This window comes from Sturnira hondurensis, unplaced genomic scaffold (genome assembly GCF_014824575.4).
Source record: "Sturnira hondurensis isolate 20B ecotype Veracruz unplaced genomic scaffold, ASM1482457v3 Scaffold0023451, whole genome shotgun sequence".
NCBI lineage: Eukaryota > Metazoa > Chordata > Mammalia > Chiroptera > Phyllostomidae > Sturnira > Sturnira hondurensis.
The window spans coordinates 549,963-576,839 of record NW_028096082.1 but is presented as its reverse complement, the minus strand read 5'-3'; the positions used below and the strand labels follow the sequence as shown (position 1 = coordinate 576,839).

The 26,877-nt window shown below is 42.2% G+C and overlaps 1 protein-coding gene across 4 annotated transcripts; it reads left to right on the top strand.

The window, feature by feature from the left end:
- Window positions 1–842: 842 nt before the first annotated feature.
- HNRNPF (heterogeneous nuclear ribonucleoprotein F) lies at window positions 843–18,491 on the top strand. 4 transcript variants are annotated; one of them, XM_037037796.1, is made up of 4 exons: window positions 843–912; window positions 12,036–12,169; window positions 13,324–13,382; window positions 16,000–18,491. In XM_037037796.1, exon 4 carries the CDS (start codon window positions 16,051–16,053, stop codon window positions 17,293–17,295), a length of 1,245 nt encoding a protein of 414 aa, XP_036893691.1. In that variant the 5' UTR covers window positions 843–912; window positions 12,036–12,169; window positions 13,324–13,382; window positions 16,000–16,050; the 3' UTR covers window positions 17,296–18,491. The 4 variants fall into 4 exon arrangements, with proteins under 4 accessions (XP_036893691.1, XP_036893689.1, XP_036893690.1 ...); XM_037037794.1 differs by lacking the exon at window positions 843–912 and adding an exon at window positions 930–1,295; XM_037037795.1 differs by lacking the exon at window positions 843–912 and adding an exon at window positions 1,857–1,932.
- Window positions 18,492–26,877: the final 8,386 nt, after the last annotated feature.

Below are 26,877 nucleotides of genomic sequence, written 5' to 3'. Positions count from 1 at the left end.
ACAATGGCAGGCGTATAGTCTGAGGGAGTGGGGGGTACTGGGTGGAGTGGGGCAAAGGGAGAAAAATTGGGACAACTGTAACAGCATGTTCAATGAAATATAACTAAAATCAAGAGAGCATCAAAAACTTTTCAGCGTATGATGAGTACCTTGGTTTTATCTTTATTCAGTTTTTTATAAAATCATAAAAAATAACAACTATGGGGGTGCAGAGTTGGCAGAAGTTATAGCGGGATAAATGATAATAGAAAAAATACAGTAAAATTTTAAAATATACATTATTAACTCCAGAACATATCAAGAAAATCTCCTCCCTCTGCCTCACATGTGTTAGTCACTTCCAGCCAGACTGGGCTCAGATGCTCTGTAACTGAAAACCCTACATTCCCCTAGTCACCTTCAGAGGCTTTGGGGATTCTTAGGCCAAGTGAAAATCAAGTAAGCAACCTCATTCAACCTTTTAATTCCTCCCTAAATCACGGTCGCCTTTATCCACCTCCACTTTCTCAATTCCCTCTTTCTTCCTCTGCAGCAAACGGCTCTCACTTCTCTTCTCATGTTGGTCTTCAACCAAAAACTCTTTTGGATTCACGTTTGGGTGCGGGGCCCGGGGGTCAGACCGCCATCAAAATCTCCCAGAATCCTCAGGTACTCGAAAGCAGTTTCGGGAAGCTTTGTCTGCCCAGACTCCAGCTTCCTGGCAGCCCGCCATTCCCCTCAGTGCCCAGCCTCTTTGGTAGGCCCGCCCTCTACGCGACTGACCAATCCCCGGCTACGCTTTCGACGCGACTTAGTAGCGCCCTTGAGGTCCCGTTCCCGGACGTCCGACGTTGGCGGTCCCGCCCCGCTGCGGCCTCTGCATCTTCCGGTCTCGTGGTGGAAGTTGGATCGCTTTGCGTGCTTCTGGAAAAGGTGGGGTTCCGTGGGGAAACCGACCAGGTTTCGCGCCGGCAGCCAGAAACGGGGTGGGGGTACGGGTTCCCGAGACCGCTGTTCCTGGGTGCTGTGGCGCAGGGAAGAGCAGGGACCCAGCACACTTAGAGCAGTGGCATTTGAAGGGTTGCGTGAGCCTTACGGGCGCGAGTTGTGGACTCTGGCCTGCAGTGCTCCACACCTACTGGGAGCCCCGCCCAGGGCGCGCTTCCAGAGGTTTCCATGGTGATGGTAAACAAGTCTCAACTGCCTCAACTACAACTGCCGAGTGCCCCGGGTTCCACCCAACTCTAGGTGTTCAAAGGGACCACCGCGGTGCCGGATGTGAAGTAGAGCGGGAGCGTGGAGACTCGGAGCCCGAGGTGAGGGGCGGGATGAGTCAAAAGTCGGAAGCCTCACACTAGGGACCGACCGGAGACTGGGCCCGTTGGGGTTGGGGGTGTCAGGGCTGCGGTTTGGAATCCGGAGAGGCAGGAGCTGAGGTCAACGGCCACCCTGGTGCGGTGCTAATCAGTGAGACTGGACCTCCTCCTGGTAGGGACTGAGGGTCTGAGATTTGGGGACTGAGCAGGAGTCTGAGGTCAAGGACCGCACGCCCATATATCCACCGGAGGCTGAGTCCACTGGGGGTAAGGGTGGTGGGGCAGAGATTTTGTTTTCGAAGAGATCAAGGGCCTTACACTCAGATACTAGACCTTGGGCCCGAGGTTTGGGGTTCGGAGAGGTAGGTCCTGCAGAGAGGAAGGAAAGGAGGGCCTGAGCTCCCCTACCAGGAGTAAGGGCACCGGGTGAAAGTCAGAGAGGGAGTTTGCTTAAAAATAAAGAGTAGTTCCTCCACGTGGCTGGAAGCCCCGGGGAGTGCAGTAGAAAGGTTGGGACTGACTCCTCCCCTTCCACGTTCCCGCTTGCCAGGCCTCCACTTTCGGTCTTTGCCGCCTTCCTCTTTTTTCGGTGTGTGAGCCCTAAGCGCCTGTCTACATTTGTCTCCTGACCGGAGAGGTATTGTCTGCATTTTGGCTGAACCTCCTTGTTTCTGTGGTTGTCTGTGCCTGGTGACCGCACTTTTTCTGAGTGAGCTTGGTTAATCGGCTCTTTTTATTTGTCTCTTTTTATCTTTATTTGCTGATTCTTGCTTGACTCTACCTAAGAAACTTCTGGACTCTCGGCGCTAGCGCTGTGCCCTCTGCCCTCTCTACGCTGCGTAGTTCACTGAAGGTGGCGTGGGTGACACGGGGCAAGTAGCGGTGTCCTTTCCTACCCTGTTTTTTTATGGAAACGGTTGGAAGGCCCCAAGCCCAGAAGGCCCCTCCCCCCACCCCCTGGGCATCTGCGCGAGTGCCGCCCGGCGTCAGGCGGCGCCGGCCTGTCTCACACAGTGGCATTTGCAGTAGTTTCCTTCCCTTGGAGACCCGAGGACAAACGAACGTGCTTCCCTCTTTATTTTTACAACTGTTTGGGGTGGCGGAGGATCTTGCCGGCCCCTGCGGGGCGGGTGCGTAGTGGGAGAGAAGCTCTCGAGAGGTGGCGCGCTGACGAGTGACTGCGTCACAGCAGCTTCCTGGAACCGCGCGGGCGGGCGGTGGACGGAAGTGGCACAATTTAAGGGGACGGCCTTTGCCTATCTGAACCTGGTGGAGCAGGGAGAATTTTGAAGGCTGCAAATAATCTTTTAACTCAAAATACCATCGAAACTACTGATCTTGTAGTTATATTACTTTCAGTCACGTTTTTAAAAGTTAACTATTTCTGAATTTATAGTAATGAAAATACCTTGGATTTTCCGGTTAGTCAAAAAAAAATGTATTAGGCTCTATCAGGGAAAAGTAGTGTTTTCTAGAAAAGATATTTTTCATTGTAAAGTAAGTGAATATTGCGAGAGGATTGCTGTATCACTTATGTTAAGCAAGTTCATCCTTTGATTTGGGGGGGGGTCTCATGCTCCTGTGTGTATTTTTTCACATTGATTAGGTTTTATTTCCGTGTTGTGATCCTATTTATATACCTTTTTAACTGACAAGTGGCTGGTTTTTCACTTAAGAGTATTGTTACAAAGCTCCCATTGTATCAAGTAAAAATGTGAATTGACTTAAGGGAAAAGATTGATTAAATGGACAAGTGAGTGAGTTCTTGTACATGCCCAAAACTGTCAGGGTGAGTGTGTGGAGACAAGTTTCCCATCAGGGTAGGTGCCTGGAAGGGTTGCAGAAATGGGAGTGGGGGACCCTTACAGGAGATAACTTTATGCCAACCTCCCCTCATTCTGAGCTCTGGCACGCACTCTTTTTAAAGCCCCACTAATTGGGTCCATTCACAGAGCTGGGTGTTTTACTAATCACATGTAACGTTTTCTAATCACATGTTCATGAGCAGGTTATAAGGGAGTATTGCTATTATTCCCATTTTACAGATGAGACAATGGATACTGGGAGGCAAGAAGTCACTTCTCCAGTGTGACTAGGACTTTGATCTTTCTGTCAGGGACAACTGCCAGGGCTCCTGCCCCCATCTTGTTACCCTGAACCTCGGGGTACTTGTGGAAGACAAAAGGCAGGGCAGAGGGAGAATCAGCCTCAGCTAAGTCCAGCCTAAATACAGCAAGCACATCCCGGGCATAATAAGATTTTTATCCATTAGTCAGCTTGTATTTCTGAGGACCTGTAAAAATACAACCATGATACCATTACACCTACAGAGATAATTCCTTAATATCAACAAATACCTAGTGTTCAAATATAACTGCTTGTTTTTAGTAAATATTTTTGTAAAGCTGGTTGGTTTGAATTGGGATTCAAATAAGGTATTATGTTTTAACCCAAAGCAGTCCTGTCCAATAGAAATAAAATGCAAGCCACATAGGTAATAATTTACTGTATATCCAGAATATTACATTTTTAAACTATTTTTTTCATGCTTTTTTCAAACTAAGCTTTCAGAATCCAGAGTATACTTTGTTATTTATAGCACATGCTTGTACCAGCCAAGTGACTGCCTCATTAGTGATGATGTAGAATGAGGTTGCTCTACATTCTTAAAACATCTTTGTTGACAAATCAGGTTATGTGTCATGTAGAGGTCTTTCCTGACACTCTGGATTCTGATTGCATTCCCGTGGTGGCATTTGATCTCGGTATTCTGCATTTGCTATAAAATGTCATTTACCTCTAAAGGCTGTTCTGATTCCATTGAGATTTTTTTGTGTGGAAAAAACTTCATTTGAGGTGCCTGCCAGAGGGCACATAGTGATGTTCCTTCCCGCTTTGTGATGTTAGCAGCTGTTGATTATTCCCTAGATCCATTGTTTTGTCAGTGTTTCCAAATTAGTGGATATTTTAAGTGTTATTTATTGGCAGGAGCACTTCTGGAGATAGGAAATTTTAAGATGTACTTTATAAAAGGCAGGTTTTATTTTTTTTCTCCTTATGTTTATCAATATCCAGCGTAATGAACTGAATCCCTAGCATGTACCAAAGATAAGTTTTCTGGTATTGTGAATTCATGGATTTTAGCATACAGGATGTGTTTTAATACACAGTAGGTTTTACTCTTTTTGCTCAATTATCTAATTTTTGGCCAGTGGGAGCCCTTCAAGTTAGTTCTTGGTTTCCTTGGTTTAAGTGGATCCACCAAAGTTTAACTGGAACACTAGTAATGGGCAGTTGGGTTGTTTGTAGACTTCTATTAGACATAGTGCTGCGGTGAATAGCCTTTGTAGGTGTCTTCACCTTTTTGGCTATAAGAGCTGAACCATTTAGTGTTTCCACAAGCAGTATTTGAGAGCACCCAGTTATTATCTACAGCTTTGCTAAGGAAATATGTTAGGAAAGTTGTGTATTTTTGCCAATATGATAGGTATTTTAAATGTTATTTCATTTGAAATTTTAGTTTATCATTTATGGATGAGATTGAGCACCATCTTTTCATGTTTAAGCTCTTTTTGTTTGTATTGTTGGACATTTTCCCCATTTTTTTCATTGGTATTTTTGCTTAACTGATACTGTTTTTAGCCATGCATAAGAGACTTGGTTTTTGAATGTAATCAGATTTTGTGATATTTTCCCATATTCTGTTTTTTTGGTCATGGTCAGGCAAGTTTTCCCTACTCTCACTTTATAGAGGGATTTATCTGTTTTCTTTTTTTATTATTATTATTTAGAATGTTTATTAGCATTTCTCCTAAAACATGAAAAATTCTTAACTCATTTTGCCTTCATTAATATGACAGTGTGATTAACTTTGAAGTGATGAACTACAGTTGCATTTCTGGAATAAATGACCAATACATGACCAACTTGGTCATGATGTAATATTAATATTGCTTTATGTATTGCTGGATTTGGTTGGCTAATATTTATTTAGGATTTTTTCTTCTGAGTTCATTAGTCTGTGTAACTTGATAAACTAATTCTAAAACTTCTGGAAGTGTACATCAAAATGTAAAAATTCAGATGCAAACAGCTTTATAAGCCGTTAAAAAACCCATGTGATGTCAGGCTAGGAAAAACAGGAACTAAACTGAGATAATTACAGGCGGGCATGAGATGAGAAACTAGAATGAGAAATTCTAAACTCCTTTTAGCTTTCTCCTGACAGTATACCTACCTTTTCAAAAATCCTCACCTGGTATAAAAATTACAAATTCCTATCACACTCTTATTTTAGCATATTTTAATATATTTTGATTAACCCAATACACCCAAAATATTCCAACATGTAATCAGCATTTTAAAACTGAGAGATTTTACATTTTTGAGTGTGCATATATTCTCTTCATTTATTTTTAGAGGGGGGAAGGGAACAAAAAAAATGAGAGAAACATCAATATGGGGTTGCCTCTCAGGGGTCCACTAGTGGGGACCCAGCCCACAAACCAGGCAAGGGCTCTGACTGGGAATCAAACTGGTGACCCTTTGGTTTGCAGGCTGGTGGCCAATCCACTAAGCCACACTAGCCAGGGCTACATTCTTGTTCTAATCTTTGGAATTCAGTGTGCATTTTATCCAGCACATCTCAATTTGTTCTTGCCACATTTCAAGTGCTCAGTAGCTACTTTTGACACTAGTGACTACCATATTTTTATTCTCTGTACCTTGTTCTTTTTCCAAAGTAGTTTCTTTCTATACTTCAAATGTAGGAGTTTCACCAATATGTGCCTTAGGTTACACGTGCCTTAGGTTGTGTCTTTAAAATGTCTGTTGGGAACTACACAATTTATCTTAAGCCAGGAAAAATGGCCTTCCATTCTTTATCCATTTTCCAAAATTTTCTCTTGCCTCCAATTGTATCTTTTTCTCCTAAGGTCTTTGTTATTCATGTCATTTTTCATGTTCCATGTTATATTTAATATCCTCCAAATTTCATATCCTTTTCCCCCTTATTCCTGAATATGTTTTGAGATTTTTTGTTTGGTTTTTTAGGCCACTGTCCTTTCACTTAGTTCACTACTTTTACATTTAAAACTCAATTTTTAGTACATAAACCAGAATTTTTTGAATTAGTAATTATTTGAAAGTGCTTGTTATTTTTTTTATTAGTACTTATTCATTGCCATTTTATCCCCTTTGAGGTTTTTTCTGTTAAGATATCTATGGTTTTGCCTAGCACTTTTTGTTCTTGAAAAATGCTGTTCTAAGCTGTTTTCTTGTATGTGGTATTCTTCCAGATGTTTGAAGCCCCTCTCAAGTATGTTGTCGTGTTCTTTTCCTCCTTGTGTCTGTTTTCCATTCTCCCAGGACAGTGTGCTGTGGTGCCTAGGCATCTGTGAGCATTGAGCACAAGGTATCTGCTCTCCACTGAGCCCCAGGAGGAAGTTCTTTGGCCCCCTGAAGGACACCTTCCAGAGGAGGCTATGGGCATATATTGCATTGATCTCCGTGGAGACCACAAGTGTAACCCACAAGCCTCCTGAGGCCTTCTGCCCAGCTCTGTAATCTGACTACTTGACCACCCTAGAGGCCACTTGCTTTCAGGGGGAGAACTACAGGAAAGTTGGTGGGGGGCAAGTAATTGGGAGATTATCTTATTAGCAATTGTATTTTCTTTAGCAAAATATCCACCCCACCCCCATTTCTTAGGTAGGCTAGAATCATTTTTTCTACTATGGATGGGGTGAGCAATACCAATTAATACAGGTGATGAAATTCTCCCCTCAATTGAGAATGGATTTTACCTTTAGCAGTGGAAGTCTAAGTTTTTCTTTTTATGAAAATCATTTAATATATACATATATATATATGTATGTATTTTTTCCCTGCAAAGTGAAATCAGTAATATGTATCAGTGATTTTCAGCCACTGTGCTTCAAGAATTTTTTAAACATGCAATAACCAACTAGTCAGGGGAACTAACCTCTTTTCCCATGTATTGTCAAATTAAAAAATGACAACAGCCACCACAATAGACATCTTGTGTAAATAAATCAAAATTATACCTTTGGGGGGGGTGCTGTGGAATTTTAGTACTGCAATTAGTTTGTGAGATGAAAAAGGTTGAAAATCGTTGATACAGATCAATGACTGTCCCATATGGTAGCTGTTAGCCACATGTGGCTCGTAAGCACTTGAAATGTGGCCAGTCCAAATTGATCTGGACTGTAAGTGTAAATACACACAGGATTTTAAGATTTAGTATGAAAAAAATGTGAAATGTGTCGATTTTTATATGGGTTGTATGTTTAAATATTTTTTGGTTGTATGAAATTATTTAAAATCAATGAAATTTAAAAATAGAGAGCAGTGGTTGCTTGTTCTGTTGGACAAAAATTAATCCCTTATGTTAATTTATTTATTTTTTTTTTTTTTTAAATATAATTTTTATTTAATTCTTGTTCAAGTACAGGTTTCTGTCTTGTAATCCCAACCCTGCCCGCCCCCCACCCCATGCTCCCCGCCTCCTTATGTTAATTTAAATACAAGCATTATAGATATNTAGTATGAAAAAAATGTGAAATGTGTCGATTTTTATATAGGTTGTATGTTTAAATATTTTTTGGTTGTATGAAATTATTTAAAATCAATGAAATTTAAAAATAGAGAGCAGTGGTTGCTTGTTCTGTTGGACAAAAATTAATCCCTTATGTTAATTTAAATACAAGCATTATAGATATAATTTACCTGATAGCACATATACTATTTTGCTTTTAAGTTAACACAGCTTTTAATAAGTAAAGACTGAAGAAAAACAGTATATTACCCCAGACTTAGGTATACTAAGTAATCTAAAGGGCCTAATAATTAAAAGATAATTAAAATAATAATAATTAAAAGATAAAACAGCTTTCCTATTGCTTACAGATCATGACATAGCCCCTTTGATGGATAAAAATGTAGTAATAGCAATGAACACTTAAAAAGTTAATAATGTATTTAATGATTTATCTACACCTTCTGTCTTAGGTACCTTTGTGTTTTAAACAAGGCATGTTGTGCAAATTAGACAAGCGTTCTCACTTAAGGTGCATAAGCCCTTTGAAATTTTAGGCACAATTTCATTTCGTGTCTGCGTTTTTGTGTGTGTGTGTGTTTTGTTTGTTTGTTTGTTTGTTTTTAAGAAGTTGGTTCAAACTTGCATCTCAAGTTAGTCCCTGACAGCAAGAAATACTTAAAAGCCACTAAACTGGGACTTTAAATTGCTGGCTTGGAAAAGACTTGAGGTTTCCAATATAATTTCTAGTAGAGCAGGAAACCATAACAGATAGGGGTCTGGATTCTGCTCACATATTACTCCCTTGAGAGGCAATTGCTTCTTTCTCAGAACTATCTGCTCAAGTGGAAAACAGACATGAGCAGCAGAAATTATATAAATTCTCTTGTGGGTTTCATAAGAAAATACAAAGATTAAAAGGATTTACCACAAAATAAAAATATTTATGGAAAGCAACCAAAATTAAAACATCCTGGCAAAGGGTTGCATTTTAAAATTATAAAGAATTTGAGCAAACATCCAGGGGGAATAAGTAGGATAATATATTGTACAAAGAAAATAATACGGTGTTCTAGCTTCTACTTTGAAACTTTAGCTGGCTTCTGGTCTGCCAGAATGGAACCCCATTGTAATGGAACCCCAGTGCAAGTTAATCAAGTTAATTTGCTAGTTTTTGGTCATTTCAGAATTTGTCATCAGACCTGCATTTCTTTATTGTTTTTCACTTTACACAGGATGGCTAGAGTTTGAATCCTATCAACAAAGCTACAACAATGAACAATTATGGACAATTTTTCCTATACCTCCCATCTACTTCACTCAGATAGTTTTGAAGCAAATCCCAGTCATCACACTATTTCATCCATAAATACTTCAAATGCATTTCTAAAAAATATTTCTAGAAAATAATTTTATGAAATATAAATATATTTTTAAATATTTTTAAAATATAAAATACAAAACTAATTTTACAACTTTTTTTATTGTTCACTGTTCTGCGGATCTGCATCTTGTTTAAGTGCACAGTATATCTGGGTTAATGAATGGTTAGTTAATTTTTATCTACTGCCCATTTCTCAAATCCTCATGTGCTTCAATTTCCACCACAATGTTTCTGTTGCAGGGTACCATTAATTCTTCCAAAACTTGTCTAATTTCTTCCTATGCATCTGTTCTTACCATTCACATTCCAGGAAGCAACTAGACTGTTCTGTTGAATGCAGAAAGTAGAATACATTTTGTAATATTAGAATATAATTCGAAACAATTACATGACTTCCTATTGGCCTTTGAATTAAGTCCAAAGCACCTCCAACCTATGGAGGAAGGATCTCCCTCTGTTTTCTTCCTTTATTAAGCTTAGCCCTTTTTGCAGGTGTCTTTCACGTGCCTTCTGTCTAGACACACCAGGCTCCCCTGTGTATTCTATGCTTATTCCTTCACTGGCAGGAACCACTATCATGATTAATCAATTATTTAACACTCCCCTTGCCAGTATCACCAACCGGTTAAACCAACTGCAACAAACATTTAAATAAAATAAGTGAGAACATGCATGCCAGTCATACAAATTACCAAGCATATACTTAGAAAAAGATTTTAAGAAGCAAAATAAATGCTTATGAAGCAGTCAAGGTGCCCATTTCTGTAGACTTGTGCTTTCCAAAAACAGGCCAATTTTGTTTTACTTCTCTTGAATGTGAGTTTTGAATGTGTTTCTCACTTTACATGGGATAGCTAGATTTTGAATCCTATCACCCAGCTTCAGCAATTACCAATGATGGACAGTTTTTCTGTACATCCCCGTCTACTTCACTCAGATAATTTTGAGGCCAATCCCAGCTATCACACCATTTCATCTACAGATACTTCAAAATGCATTTCTAAATGTTAATTCCTTTGCTTTTTAAACATAACTACAATTCTGTGATATCTAAAATTAAGTAAATATTTTGTAACAAATTTCTAGTCAAACATCTCAAATTATCTTGTTTACTTGTTTGTTTGGATCAAGAGACATTTTATGTACTGTGAATCCTTGATAAGACTCTTAAATGTCTTGTATCAATAATGTCCCCTTGATTTTTTTCCTTTGGAGTATGTTGAAGAGTTGATTCATTTTTTTTTATAGTTTCCTATAGTCTGGCTTTACAGACGGCATCAACATATTCTCCCCTATTACCTTCCTCTTTCCCTATAAATCCTATAATTTGGTAATTATTTTAGCAGATTTTTAAGACTTTAATCAGATGTATTTGAGTAATGACCGTTTTTGTTTTTAAATATTAACTTTTTACACAGCATCTAGTTAAAACTAAAATTCTGATTCCTGATAAAAAATTCAGTCACTGCTCACATAACTGCAATTGCCTTGTAATTGTTTTCCATTGTGTTCATTTGAATTAGGATTAAAAGGTTCATGAAATGTAATTCCTTGTTAGGCATGAAGTTGAAGAATTGCGTGTTTTAATCTTTTAAAAACTACTCAAACTATATGAGGTTCAATCTACAAAACAAAGGTACCTGAATATCCACTAGTTCCCGTTCTAAATTCTTCCTGCCTTCAGAGATTTTTTTTTTTTCTTTTAACGGTTTCTCCTTCCATATAACCTTGTCTACTCTCCCCTCCCCTCCCCTCGTACTCTGGACTTTTCCCCACTCGGGCACCTTTCCTCAGAACTGAAAAGTCTTCCTCGTTGCCTTTCTCCCCTCCTCCCCCCACTTCCTGTGTTGGCCAACTGCGCGGGCCGCTGGGCCGCACCTGCTGGACGCGTTTCCATTGGTGACATCTTGGCGGGCCGGTCGGTGGCACTTCCTCCTTTACACCCCGTGACCCACGTCCGGCTCGCCGCCCTCCCAGTCACGCGGCCTGGCCTCAGCTTCGGGACGCATCCCCGCGCGCCGGCCTTCCGGACTTCAAGACCCCAGACCAGTCTTGGTGAGCCGCCGCGAGCGGACAACTCCCCCACCCCTGTGATTGGGGCAGTTCTCCCCCACCTCCTCCCCCCTTTTTTCCCTTCCCCCTCGCTGTTCCTGGAACTTTATCCCCACCCCAGGAAGTAACCCCAGTCGAGCTCTGCCCCAGTCCCTGGCGCTGCCAGGGACTCTTGGCGCTCCCCCGGTCCCGGGGAACTCTTCTGGGGCTTCCTTGGAGGCCCGCTGAGATCGGGAACTCTGCCTTCTCCCCTCCAGGCCCAGGAAGCCTGGCGCGAGAAGTTTTAATCTTTTTAACCACTCTTACTCTGGAGGCCCGAGATATTCCTCCTGGCGTATCCGCCAGACCTCAGACGCGGAGACGCCCCTCCCACCGCCGACTGGAGAGGCCTAGGCCCGGACGCTGTTCCTCCACCACCCCACCCCCACGCGTCTCCGGGAGCAGTTCTCCGCCAGCTCTTCCCCACCCGCAGCTCGCTCCGCCCCGGAAGCGGTCGCTGCGCCCGCCCAGGCTCTGTATGGGGGGATCTTGGGTCTGGCTTTACTCCCTGGTGGGCCGTTGGGGGTTGTCGGAGCATCAGGTGGAGGCGGAGCGAACTCCTTGTTCCGGGGTGGTGTTGCCTAAAGAGCTGTACGTCCGGAATCACTTCTACGCTTCCCGCCGAAATCGCTCTGACGCAGTCTTGGCGGCCGGCTGCGCTTTGGTTTCGGAGTAATTTGTTCCCATAACCAGACAGTTTCGATTTCAGGTTAACAGAAGGAGATGCACCTGGAGATTCCCCAGAGCTCTCTACGTTTTTAAGCGTCGGGTGGAATTGGGGCCCTTTGGCTGTAAACCAGGATCGCTTGATGTAAATAGAAGTCGGCCCTGCTTCCCTCAGCGGTAAGTCTTAAAGCGGAAACGTCAACCATGTGACCCAGAGGCTGCATCTTCCGCGGGCTGAAATTTAGAAGTGGAACTTTTATGAGTAAGACATCTAGGTCAACCTGGCTGTTTGTGCCCCGGCTGTAGCTTGAAGCAAAGGTGAAAATGCTCCTCGGGTCTCATTGGCACTAGATTGTGAACGAGGGGAAAGTCCGGCTTTCACCTGAGTTCCTGTCCCTGAACCTTCTAGAAGATGGGAGGTGGGGTTTAAGCCGCCCTGTTTACTGCATAGATAAACCTAATCAGCCCAGGCCGGCCAGGGCGCACCCAGTTCATCTTGATTGGATCTGCTAGAATCCGAATTAAATCCTGTCTAACCAGTAGAGTAATGAGGAATACATTCAGTAGAGTCCAAATAATGTTGTTTTAAACTGTAGCAATTTACATTTATGTGGGGGTTTTCCCAAATAGTACCTCGTGGTAATCACAGAAGGCTAGTAAGACAAGGCAGATATTACCTGTAATTGACTTTACCAGTTTCTGAAACTAATGATGTGAACGTATCCAGCCTTATCACGTGGAAATGGGGAGTGGTAGTAAAGGTGATTTTCCTGTTGAAAAGCTTATATCAATATTTTCTCCCTTTACTCTTCCTCAGTAAATTAAAAGATGGATGTCGGGTCTCAAGTGAAATTACCAAGTAAAACTGGGAAAGAAATCCTTGAGTGTCCCCACCCTGCCACCCAGGGATGTTTATGAATTACAAGCCCTGTTGAACGATTTCTACCAAACTTTAAACTTTCTCTGGAGTCCGTCCCAGTGATGATTGGCTGCCCTGGCCCTCCCCTTCCCTGGACTGCTCCTTGTACTTCCGACACTCTCAATATTTAAATTTTCTTACTGCCATTCTAGTTTTGTGTATAGAAACTCTGGAATTTGAGTTGTTTCTTCTGGGCAAGGGGGAGTTTCCCTGCTGTTACTACCCCATGAAAAGGTATATCTCTTAAATGCTTGGGGGTGGGCCAGTTGTTTACTTCAATTAGGACAGCCCCCAGCCCTGCTTTTTTTCTGGGAAGAGGGCAGATCTGAACCTAGGCCAGCTCTGTGGCCTGCTCTGGTTTCTCTGAAGAGTGCTTGGGCACTGAGGCAAGATGGCCATATCTCTCTTTTAGGACAATTGGTACCTACCAGGAGTGTCTCCGACTGTTGGAGCTCCCCCTCGTTCTTTAAGGTGAGCTATTTTAAAAGTAATTTCTCAATTTACAAATAGGGGAATGTGAAGTAAAGGCTGTATTTGTCACTGTCTTTAAATCTAACATTTAGCAGAACTGAGCTCTTTACAGTTTATATGTCTTAAGTACTGTTTTGTCTCTACAAATAATCAAAATATAGAGGATTCTAAAAATAAAAAGTGAATATTTTACTTCTTTGTGCTGTTTAATTGTATAATTATAATAAATGTTTGTTCTTTTATGATTCCTGCATGTCTTTCTCAGACTAAATAACTGCCATATTCTAGAGGGAGATAATTGACCCACCCTCACAGGGCCATCCGCTAAATTAATCCTGCTAATCTTCAGCCTGCTGTGCCCCCGGGGGTTGGGCATCAGTGACCAAACAGACAGCCTATCCCTCAGACTTCCAATGCACTTTTGAAGACACATTTTAAATAAAACACAGCAAGCATGCTGTGGGGGCACAGAATTATAAGATTTAGTTTGTATTAGGGGAAGATGTTTTGGAACAGTAGCTTATTTGAGCCAGGGCCTTAAGGATTAGTATGATTTAGCTAGACAAGAAGGTTGGGTAGAGAATTACCATGTGTGTCAGTTACCAAGGGAGCAGAGAGCCTGGCACATTCTAGGCACATAAACAGGAAGTTTTAAAATGGTGGGGATGATAGGAGCTAAATAATGTGTTTTAGGCCAAAATTGTAAGATCTTGGAACCCCTTAGTCCTGTGGTTTGTGTGCCAATGAAGACTTGGAATGGGAGAATACATGAAGTAACCTTAACAGGACACTAGCTGCAGATTGGGTTGCAGTAAGGGCCAGCTGTTAATGCTTAAAGAGCTTTAAGAACTCCAAGTATCCTGGAATGGATTAATGCTTAAAGAGCTCCAAGTATCTTGGAATGGGCTATTAGTATGGGAACTAGAAATATGAGGGCAATGCAAAAAGAAAATGGGTTTGATCATTCATAGGAATTACTGAGCTTATGAAAGAATTAACACTTTTGTGTACTCACAACTATAAACCTACTTTTCTTCCCCACGCCTGTAGGACTGTAAGACTTTATTATAAGAGTTACTAACTAGGGCTTAGGGTGCACAATGGGATCACCTGAGAAAAATAATTCATTGGAATTTGAGACCTTGAAAGGCTTCATTTATTACACTGAATATTTAAATTTTGAAAATAATGATGGGTCAAAACATAATTTGGCAACATTTTTTGTTTTCTCTGCTACTAGTGCAGTTGAGTGTTTCATATATTTATTACACATTTGCTCTGTTGGGAGGGGGCGGTGCTTAAATTAACCTAACATGCTTTCTGGTTTATCCTTTTCTACTAATAGGCCCACATTTTTTTGAAATGCATCTCTTAGGACTGATTTCAATGACTATTATTATACTTAATGTGAAATGACACTTTCATTAAACATTTAATTTCCATATTTTTACATATATACATTTTTTAGCATTGGCCACTAAAAATCTATTTTTGGCTCTTTTGGGCCCTGCCAGGTAGCTCAGTTGGTTAGAGCTTCATCCTGATGTGCAAAGGTTGTGGGTTCGATGCCCAGTCAGGCCACATAGAAAAATCAACCTAACCAGGTGAATGAATGCATAAGTAAGTGGAACAATAAACAAATGTCTCTCTCCCCACATCCTCTCTCCACCTCTGTAAAATCGATATATATATATATATATTTGTCCCTTCACATATATTGCTGTCTGATGGTTTGATTCCTACTCTTCAGAAAATTTCCCTTCCAGTTGTATTTAACCTTTCCTCTATTTTATCTTGAACTCTGTGTGCTAGATGCCACATGCGTTTTATGACGTCCTATGAGACGGGTACCTCTCACTGTCTAAGGAGTTCATTTTCTTTCTTTGAATCCCTCAGTAAAATGTAGTGGTAAATGTGTGTTCTTTTATTTGTATGTGAATCTGAGAAGCTTATTTGATTTCTGTATTTGTAGTGCATATAACTAATATTCTGTTGATGGACTTTTTGGGGTATGACTTCAGTTTGGTCTCACTTTGTTTGATTTGATACATCACTTGTTTTTACTTCTGTAGTGTTGAAGAATCTCACTGGAGCTCTAATAAATGAACTATCATATTTCATCATGAAAAATACCTGGAATAAATACATAACTAGAAAATACCCTTGCTCAACCTGACTAATACTTAGATTCCTCTCTGTTCAATGTACCAAGTTACGCTCTTCTCCTGCCTTTTACTTTAGCAATGCAATAATCACATCTCTTCTAGTTCCGAGTTCTCTTGCTGTTTCTAAATGTTGCCTCAATTAATTATCGTGTCTTTCCTTCTAGAACTTAAATTAATTGACTATTAGAATTTGTAGATTTTTGACATTGTTAAAGCATTTAGATCATTGTATTTCTCTTCAGATTTTATTCTACATTCTACATAACTTTCTCAGTCTGTGTAGTATGTACATTTTTTGGAAGATGGGGAAATGACTGTCAGCTCAAATGTATTTGGTGTATTTTCATCTTCAGCTTACTCCCTCATATGTGAAAGGGAGAAAACCATATTTAATGAATGTTCTTGTTATAAATATGAAAGGAAAAATTATGTAGTTTTTGCTTTCTTTTCAGCCACAAAAAGCACCAGCTGAGCTTGTTTGAAGTCTGCTCTGTCAAGTGTCCATGATGCTGGGCCCTGAGGGAGGTGAAGGCTTTGTGGTCAAGCTCCGTGGCCTGCCCTGGTCCTGCTCTGTTGAGGATGTGCAGAATTTCCTCTCCGGCTGCATAATTCATGATGGGGTCTCAGGCATTCACTTCATCTACACTAGAGAAGGCAGGCAGAGTGGTGAGGCTTTCGTTGAACTTGAATCAGAAGATGATGTGAAAATGGCCCTTAAAAAAGACAGGGAAAGTATGGGACACCGGTACATTGAGGTGTTCAAGTCCCACAGAACTGAAATGGATTGGGTGTTGAAGCACAGTGGTCCAAACAGTGCTGACACCGCCAATGATGGCTTCGTGCGGCTTCGAGGACTCCCATTTGGATGCACCAAGGAGGAAATTGTTCAGTTCTTCTCAGGGTTGGAAATCGTGCCAAATGGGATCACATTGCCTGTGGACCCTGAGGGCAAGATTACAGGGGAAGCCTTTGTGCAGTTTGCTTCACAAGAGTTAGCTGAGAAGGCTCTAGGAAAGCACAAGGAAAGAATTGGGCATAGATACATTGAAGTGTTCAAGAGCAGTCAGGAAGAAGTTAGGTCATATTCAGATCCCCCTCTGAAGTTTATGTCTGTACAGCGGCCAGGTCCCTATGACCGCCCAGGCACAGCCAGGAGGTATATTGGCATAGTTAAGCAGGCAGGCTTAGAAAGGATGAGGTCTGGTGCCTATAGTGCAGGCTATGGGGGCTATGAGGAATACAGTGGCCTCAGCGATGGCTATGGCTTTACCGCTGACTTATTTGGAAGAGACCTTAGTTACTGTCTCTCTGGAATGTATGATCACAGATATGGAGATGGAGAATTTAGTGTCCAGAGTACCACTGGACATTGTGTCCACATGAGGGGGCTGCCATACAAAGCCACAGAAAATGACATTTACAACTTCTTCTCCCCTCTCAGCCCTGTAAGAGTCCATATTGAGATTGGACCTGATGGAAGAGTGACGGGCGAAGCTGATGTTGAGTTTGCCACTCATGAAGAAGCTGTGGCAGCTATGTCCAAAGACAGGGCCAACATGCAACATAGATACATAGAACTTTTCTTGAATTCCACAACAGGAGCTAGCAATGGGGCATACAGCAGCCAGATGATGCAAGGAATGGGGGTGTCTGCCCAGTCTACTTACAGTGGCCTTGAGAGCCAGTCTGTGAGTGGCTGTTACGGGGCTAGCTACAGTGGCCAGAATAGCATGGCTGGATATGACTAATTTTGTAGAGCATTTGAGTTATTTTAAATTTTCATAGGCAGCCAAGCAGTGAAAAGCAGTTACTATAGAAAAAGTTGCGGGATCCGTTTTGCACCATGAGTTTGTGAAATCTGGATTAAAAAGTTACCTCTTCAGTGTTTTCTCATGTAAACTTTCTTCTGGTCTGTGATATTGAGTAAAATTATTTTCGGCTTTTTTCAGTATTTTGATAGTGTACTTCAGGTTGATGTTATCTGAGTTCAAGTAGTTTTAAGTACATCAAGTGTGGATCTTCACACAACACAACACATTGGAGAGATGTGATTTTGGGAAACTCAAGGTGCTAGATCCCTGATGCAAAGAGGAGCATTTCTCATGTTCATTGTAGTTTATTTTTCATTTAAAATCTTTTAGGTTAAGTTTAAGCTTTTTAAAAGTTAGTTTTGAAAATTGAGACACATTACTAATACTGTAGGAATTGGTGAGGCCTTGACTTAAAACTTTCTTTACTGTGATTTCCTTTTGGGTGTATTTTGCTAAGTGAAATTTGTTAAGTTTTTGTTAACTAAACTTTTTTCTTAAAATAAAGACTTTTTCACAATGACTGGTATAGACTATCTACTCACCAAAAAGTATCAAAACAACTGGGTTAACTGAAGAGAATTCATTTGAATGTTGTATATTAGTGTGAAGTTTAAAATTATTTAACATCAAATTTTCCTTATATTTTTATAAGGATGCTAAATTTAAAAGTATTAAGTATATATGGGTTGTAGAAATGAAGACTAGAAACGCCCCTCAAAAGTAGGAAAATAGAAGTGCATAGCCCCAGCCTCCTGTGATTTTTGTGCTCTCCAGCCCTTTTGGTCATCCATTTTTCATAGCTAGAAAATCAGTTTGGAATGCCGCATATGTTACAAGATATGTTTCAGGGTTCCTGCTCCCCCCCACCACCATGTAAAATGTGCTGTTTAAACATTGTTTTTAAAATTTCTAATGGTTGTTTTTATAGGGTACACTCCTGGGGGTAGCAATTACAGGTGATTACAAGATATACATAATCTCAAGCTCTTAGACCTATCTTCAGAATTGTTAAAAAATTGTCATCTGCCCAGCAGTGTAAAGTAACGTCCAAATTCCAGGCAGCTCTGCACATGGCATATTACCATCACTCTTTATGAAATGGACTAAATAAAACCAAGATGCTAAAATGTGAATGGAGTTCATTTTTAAAGCACAAACTTTGCTTGATAACTGCTACTAGTAATTTTCCCAAGTTTATTATCTTTCTTTAATAGGCCACATTTCTTAGTTTCACCAATTTAAGGATCATCTGGTATCTTCATTTCAGAGGACTGTTCTCATTTACAAGGAAAATATTCTTTGATTAAGCCCCCAAGAGTTTATTAAATGTATATAGGTAGACTGGAGTCTTCACTCCAGCTTTGCCTGACACACTTGAGTTTTACAGGCCCACTTTACCTGCTATCCTTGTCACTAATGTTCTGCAGAATCAGGGCAGCAGCCTCACCCAGGAGTAACGTAAGTACCAGAACATGGGTGGGGACTATGAAGATTCAGAGAAGTATGGGTAGTGAGAAATCTAGGGAGTTTTTTAGACCATGCATAAGAGTACCTGTTCATGGACCTGCCATGGCTCCAGGTTTCAGGCAGCAGTCTACTACAGGAAGGCAAAGGTCTGGGTTGTTAGGAAGAGTCAGAAACCCCAGCAGAGCACCTAGGAGCTCGCTCAATGTTTAATAACAGGCTAGGATTCTGTGGAAGACAAGGACATTCACAAACCCTGTAAAACTGCTCTTAAGTTTTGGGTCCAAGTCAGGACTCCAATAACCTGAGGTGGGGATGTGCTCTAGAAGACCCTTAATCCCAAAGTGATCCCAAGACCTGGACCAGCAACAATGACGCCTCTTACTGGGAGAGGCTNGGAAGAGTCAGAAACCCCAGCAGAGCACCTAGGAGCTCGCTCAATGTTTAATAACAGGCTAGGATTCTGTGGAAGACAAGGACATTCACAAACCCTGTAAAACTGCTCTTAAGTTTTGGGTCCAAGTCAGGACTCCAATAACCTGAGGTGGGGATGTGCTCTAGAAGACCCATAATCCCAAAGTGATCCCGAGACCTGGACCAGCAACAATGACGCCTCTTACTGGGAGAGGCTTTGGAGGCCTCACCTAAAGTAGATGACCTGTAAGCTGATTACTGTCCCCAAATCTAGGAACTCGGATCAGCTTGCCACCTATTCTATGGCCCATGAGCTGAGTCACTTTGTTGGGGAACCCCAATTAAGAAAGGTGGAATCACTCAACCAGAACGAAAAATAGTACAAAGTGTTCTTATTTCAAATTACGTCCAAAGGAAAAAAATTTCAAATTTGCCTTGGCCTGCCTGCAAATTGAAATTAATTTAGTCTCTTAGGAGAAAACTTTGCTGACCTGTAGAATAAAATGTTTTAGGACTGACCATGGTATAGGAGGGAGAGCTGCCACTACACAAGGAAGTGGCTATTTTACTGAAAAACTGGTTGGTATGTATGGACAGGACTTGGCATCTGGGGAGTAGCTTGATGCTATATAGACCAGGGGTATCAAACTCATTTTCACCCAGGGCCATATCAGCTTCGCAGCTGCCTTCAAAGGGCCAAAGGTAATTTAATTTAAAACTATATAAATGTAACTACTAAACGAGAGGCAAGGAGCTCGGTGCTGCCACTGGGTAGAAGCTTGGAGGGCCGATTTGGCCTTTGGACCTTATGTTTGCCACTTGTGCTGTAGACCAAGGGGTTGAGTGTAAAATGGATAATATATCTCTTGACTCAGGATTGACTAAAATGTACTGGAGTTGACCTTCAAGCTGGAAGACAATGCCTCTGGGAGAGATGCTGGGATTTGAAAGATGTCAGAGGACCTAGGTGGGCATACTAGGAAAGATTTGGTATAAAGGGCCAGAAAAGTTCACTGGAAGGGTTCAAGGACACCTAATCACTAAATTGGCAAGGAATGTGCTAGTGACGTGCACCAGCATTTCAGGAAGCTTTTCTCAGCCAGGATTGGCAGTAGGGGAAAATAGGGATAAAAGGATTGTAGAAGAGCAAAGGCCAGGTGGGGGCAATCAGATGTGAGGCTAGCATAATTAATTGCCTTTGGGCAGTGAAGCCCAAAAGGCAGTAAGGACTTTGACCTTGCCAAAGGTGGCCAAGTCTAATACACCTCTGGATCCAGGGACCATGTTCAGGCACAGCTATGAGGTCTTTTAACCTGCTGTTAACTCTGCTTCTATAACCAGAAAACTCGTGGGAAATCAGGGTCTTGTTCCTATTTATTTCCAGGGCAGAGTCAGAGCTCAGATCAGAGAACAATTGAAATGGAGGAAGAGCCTGGCAGCAATTGTTAGCAATTCCGTGGGGAAGGAAGTGACCCAAATATTTTGGGTGCTATTAGATATGGAGTCTTGAGTTGATATTAGGGGATCCAAAATGTCAATATGGTCCCTCTGATACATTGGGAGCATAGGGAGGCCTGATGACAAATGGATTCCTGGGCCATGCTCATTTCAGTGTGGGTATAACAGGTTTTCAGGCCTCTCAGGTGTATCTCCCCAACTAAAAAAGCGGGCAGGGGTGCTCTAGACAGTTGACAGCCCCCACACTGTGCTCCTGGCTTTTGGAAAGCTATGTGGTAGGAGCAGCCAAAACCTCTCAAATGGCATTCCCAAGACTAAATAAGGAGAGGCTGTAATTAATGCATGTGCGACATCTGAGGTTAAGGGCCACACTCAAAGACTCAAAAAGCATAGTTCCTTTCAATTTGCCTGTGGTTCTAGCAAACAACACACGGATTCTGACAGATGATAGCAGACAACCAAAAACAACCAAGTAGTTGCCACAGTCACAGCTCAGTGCTTAGTGTGGTGTCTGCCACAGATCAACAAGCCTCTGGCACTTGAGAAGCCGTTGGCCTATTCAATATATTCTCTTCAATTTACATCATGGAGGAGATTAAAAAAACATTTTACCATCTCAGAACATGGCCATCAGAACATTCCCTTTCTCCTGGGCCATGGTAACTCCTGCTTCAGTAACAGTATCTAAAGAGACTGATCACCTCCAGGATCAACTGTATAGATGGCATGGGACTTGGTGAGGAGGAAACAAAGTATTCTAGATGTCCTAGAAAGATGTGTGGTAGAGGGAGGGAGAATTCAGGGCACTGCCTCATCAGGGAAGTTTTTAGAATCTAATAGTTTTGGGCAGGAATCAGCAAGCCAGGTAGGATCCAAGGGCCAAATCTGGCCCACTGCCTGTTTTTGTAAATGTTTTCTTGGTATATAGCCAACAAATCTTTTTTTTTTACATTATGTAAAAAAAAATTTTTTATCACAGCTCTGGTGGTGAGAAGTTAAAATTAAGGTGTTGGCAAGGCCATTCTCCCTCTGGAGTCTCCAAAAAAGAACTCTTCTTTACCTTTTTTTAGCTTCAGTGGTTACCAGCTATCTCTGGTGTTCCTTGGCTTGCAGCTGCATCATTCCCATCTCTACCATTGTTGACACATGGCTTCTCTATGTCCAGATTTTCCACTTACAAGGACACCAGTCATTGAATTAGGGCCCACCCTAATCCAATATGATCTTATCTAAAATGTTTATATTTGCAAAGGCCCTATTTCCAAATAAGGCCACAGACTCAGATATTGGGAGTTAGGACTTGAATATTTCTGGGAGACACAATGTAACCCACAACACATAGGTTCAGGGTTTTTTTTTTTTTTTTTCTGAAAATCTCCAAATGTAAGCTCATTCTTTGAATACATTAGTTAAAATCTTGTCCTAATCATTCTAACATTTGCATCTTCTTTATGTTGTCTGTCTGGTACTAGTTTGCCTCTTATGCCTGGATATTTTTGATAGAGCACCAAATATTTTGTATATAAATTGTAGATATAGAAGAACTTCAAGATCCATGAGCTTATCATCTATCACATTAGCCGAAAGAATGCAACCTGATTTTTAAAAAAATTACTCTTAAGAAAATGAGAAGCTCAAAATTGCCAATGGCAATCTGAGAACAAACAGCCAGATCTGTGAGCAAAAACCGAGAAAATTCTGTAGGTGCCAATTTGAATTACACTACAGTAGGGGTGGGAGACCATAACAAATAAGTCAATGAAATATAAATATTATGTGAACTAGAGCAAAGTATAATACAAAAGAAAAAGCAAACAGATGAGAAAGATGAGTTTTGGTGGTGCAGTTGTAGAGTGACCCTGGAGGCCTGGAAGGACCTACAAGAAGGGAATTGGTGATGCAGAGATGCTAGGGAACTGGGACAAGTTCCTGAAGAAGGAGGGGAGTGCAGTACCCTAAGGCTAAGGCTGCAGTCTGTGGTGTGTTTAGATAGCATCCAGGAGGCAGGGTGAGTATGGAAGAGCACAGGGGTGAAGTTTAAGCATTGATGGTCTAACACAGGGTCCGGAGTCAGACTGTAGGGTCAATAGGTCATGTTAAGGGAATTTTTCTGTAATTTAAGTAGGGCATTTTTGGTGTATTTTGAGTAGAGTTATCTGACTTTGCCTTAAGAATATTTCTCTGATGGTGGGATTGAGGCTTGATTAATAAGGCCCTCTACATAGCCAAGCATATAGGACCTAACCAGTAATCAACTCAGATGTTTCCAGTCACATTCTCGTGTGTTAGTTGTTAGCCCTTATTTTTTACCCTGGGCTTTATAGTATTTGACACAAAAAGTGAGGGTATGATGCTGGTACCTTCTGGGAAACATATTACAGTGTTTTCAGCCATCTGTCATAGAATAAACTATAACTTTTAAAGTTAGTAGGCCCTTATTTTAAAAACACTCTCTGGGACTCAGCAACACAAAGTAATGAACTGTTGATTCTTGTAAGAACCTGGCTGGTCTCCAGAGAATTATAGGGGGGCCGGATTTTATATATATATGAATTATAGAATATTATATCAAACTTTTACCCTTGATTATTTCTGGATGCTGGGTTAGAAATTGGTTTAACTTCTAAAGTAATATGTCTGTACAAGTTTTGTATAATAAACATGAAAGATGTTTGCAATCAGAAAAAAATAAGATTGTTTAAATGAAAAAGGAAGGGGGGAAGGGTATATAATTCCCAAACAGATACCAGAAAGGCAGTGTAGCCCAGTCCTTCAGAAACATGGCTCAGGAACAAGACATCCCGTGAGAACCTCTGAGAGCATGGGTCTCCTTTTATGCACAGAGGGGATAATGCAAGACTCAATGTCATGTTGCTGGGAAATCTGAGATAATGTGTGAAAGACTTATAACAGAATCCAACACATGCTAAGTATTCAGTAAGTGCAAATTACCCTTTGTTTTCTCTGGTTCTCTCGGGCTGTCCCTCATTGTGAGATGGCAAGAGGAGGGAATTGTGACTAAAGCCATCCCCACCCATGTCCTCCTACAAGAAATAGGCCCAGGGAAGGGATCTTTGTGGCATAATACTTGCACACAGGAAGAATGGGCAGAGACTTTTTACATACTATGGCAACCTTTCTCACACCCTCCTCCAGGGAGGGCAAGGGGAAAGCTTGTTTCCCTTGAGAATCAGCAGCCACCCTCAAGAGCTTACACCAATCTATTTGCATTCCCCCTCAGTCACCAGACCCTGACTTCTCTGACCCAGGATTAACCCACTCTCCCAGACGCCCTTCATGAGCCCCTTGTCCAGGCCTTGGGTAGGTGGAATCAGCCTAAACCACCAAGCACTGGTCTGCTATTAGACAAAGGCTCACTGATGCTGAGCAATGAGCCCCCACCCCTAACACGGTCGTGGGACCCTCACCCAGAATGGTTGCTTATAGGACTTAAGGCGACTGTGGAATTTGTTCAGGCAAAACTTGAATGAAGCCGTGCTTGGCAGGCTGCAAGCAGAGCAGTACCATCTATTCTGTTGTATCCTCCCATTCCCCCAAAAGAAATGAACACATGATGAATATGGAATGCTCTCTCTCCCTGCTCTGAGTGCTTTGGGCAGGAATCATGGCTGCATCTTGAGTGAAAGTGACTTAGGTTCCCAGGAGAGGATGGGGTTCCTTGTTACTGAGAGGGTATCAAACAGCAGAGCTTGGCACACATGTGGCAGTGGGGACCCAAGCTTCTCCCGAAGAAGTTGTCAGGCACTCAGAAAGGGCATTTATGCCAAGATCACTTCCTTGCTGCTACTCCAGCCCCACCAACGGCCACAGACTTTGTTTTCTTAGGCAGAGTTCATTTTTACTTTCTCACATGCAATCCATTCACAACAGAATGCTTCGTGTCCAAGAAGGAAAGGGATAGCACCCCCTTCCTGGGGACAGCTCTGTGGTGTCTCCTTTGCCTGCGCCCTCCTCTGGGAGTCCGCATCTTGCTGCTGCGCTCTTTTTGCACCAGCCTTCCCCTCCCCCTCAGCTCCCAGTTCCTCTACTGAGTTCCACAGCCCAGCACGGAGGCAGTGGTTCTCTCTGCAAAGGCCACCTGGGATCCTATTTCATCTACTTTCCAGTCACCTGGACCTGCCTGCAGTTCTCTAAAAGCATGAAGGTCAGTGTCCTCTTAGATTGTTTGTAAGCGTTTTTCCCTCTCCGAGGAAAGATGTTTGCCTAGTTGGCTCTTCTCGCCATTTAACTGAGGAGCCATCTCGGATCTCACCTCTTGGCTTGACCACATCACCATCTGCTGCGCATGCACTAAGCCACTCTTCTTTTCTGGGTATGCATCCAATTGGGGTCAGAACACAGGGGTCTTAGAAAATCTGTTTGGCAGATAAATGAGCCTGGCATAGCCACCACCCTCAAGTCTCCCTCTCACACTGTATCACTCACCTTGGAGAGTGACTGTACTTTAAGCCAGGTATCCTACATCCTATCCACATTCTTGGAATTCCTACTGCTGCTCTGGAGTAACCTTAGAAATCTCTTCCTACCTGTCCAACTATAAGAGCCCTGAGAACCTCATTTTTATACCTCAGGGCCTGGGGATGTGCTGCAGAGCAGGAGGCAAAGTCCTCAGCCTCTAAACTCCCTTGCACTGGCTTCCCGACTCCAGCCCACAAGTCAGGGGATCTGGCACCACTCTGAGAAATGAAGTAGGGTTTGGAGCAGCACAGCATTGGAGAACTGGCTTGAAGCAACACCAAAAGGGGCTGCCCTATCAACCCAGATTCAAACTGTAAGCTGCTGCTTGGCAGGGACAGGGCAGACCTCTGCTGCCCCAACCTGGCCCTGCCCCAGGGTCTCAGCTGCGGGCAGGGGCTGGGCTGAGAGCACCTTACACCCTTGGCTATGGAGGTTGGCAAGAGAGGTGAGGTGACAGGATGGACAGGCTGCTGTGGTGGAAGAAGCACCCTTCCCCACCTCTACCCCATGCAAGCAAGGACCTTTCAGGTGACATGTTTCAAGAGTGGACTTTGGACATACTGTTAGATAGGACAAAGATCTAAATGTCTAGGTGGTTCTTACTAAATGCCATTCTTGCTAAACACTAAAATACTTTCCTGAGGCAGCTGTAAACAGGATGAGCTTGATGGGAACTCAGTTGGTTAAGTGTAGTCACCTGCAAAGAAATCAGTGTGTGTGTAATTGAATAGTATATACAAGCAATGGCTAAGCCTCCCTTTAGAGACAAAGTTTTGGGTATGAATCCCTGGTAACCTTTACTTGCTGAAAGCAAATAAAACCACAAGTCATTTCTTTTTTTCTTAATCTTCACCCGTGTGTGTGTGTGTGTTTTGTTTATTTATTTACTTTCAGAGAGAGAGAGGGAAACAGAGAAAGAAACAGCAATTGGTTACTTCCCATATGTGCCTCAACTGGTGATCAAACTTGTAACCCAGGCATGTCCCCTGACCCAGGGATGGAAACCCATAACCTTTTGGTGATGGGGTGATGCTCCAGCCAACTTAACCACCCAGCCAGGGCTCACCTGTCATTCTTGAATAGAGCACCCCAAGTGTTGACCCTCCCTTGAGTTTAGTAACAACAATGAGGAACATAGATTTGCAAGGCTGTTTTTTGTTCTAAATGGAGCTCTCTTGAGATGTAGCTCAAAGTGGGGTCTTGGAATATTACCTAGGGTGAGGGGAGGGTTCATGGGTTGGTCTGAGCATTATATAGGGTTTTACTAGGGTAGTTCAATGAAGAAAATGTTGCATTTCCTGTGCTGTGTGCACAAGAGAGAGCATTCACTGAGTGTGGCGGGGTCTTAAGTGGAGGGAGAGCCACTGAGGATCATTCTAGGTTATAGGATGTCGTAGGTTCCTGGATCATTGGGACTTCTAGGGTTTCTGGGCAAGGTGTAGAAATTGTAAGGTCCTTTGTATGATATTGAAGAGTCTCAAATGGTGTATGGAGGAGGCAACGGGGTGGGAGATCAATTATTAGGAGGTTCTCAAAGTGGGGGGCATGCTGGGACTGGGTTTTAGGACATATGTGGCTGGCCACGGGAAACATTAGCAATCTATACCCCACTCCCAGCACCTTAGCAGTTGAGGGCCTGGGTTTTCCTGAGCAAGATGTCAGAGTTCCTGTCCAGCCTGCCCAATCCCACAAAAGACAAGACCA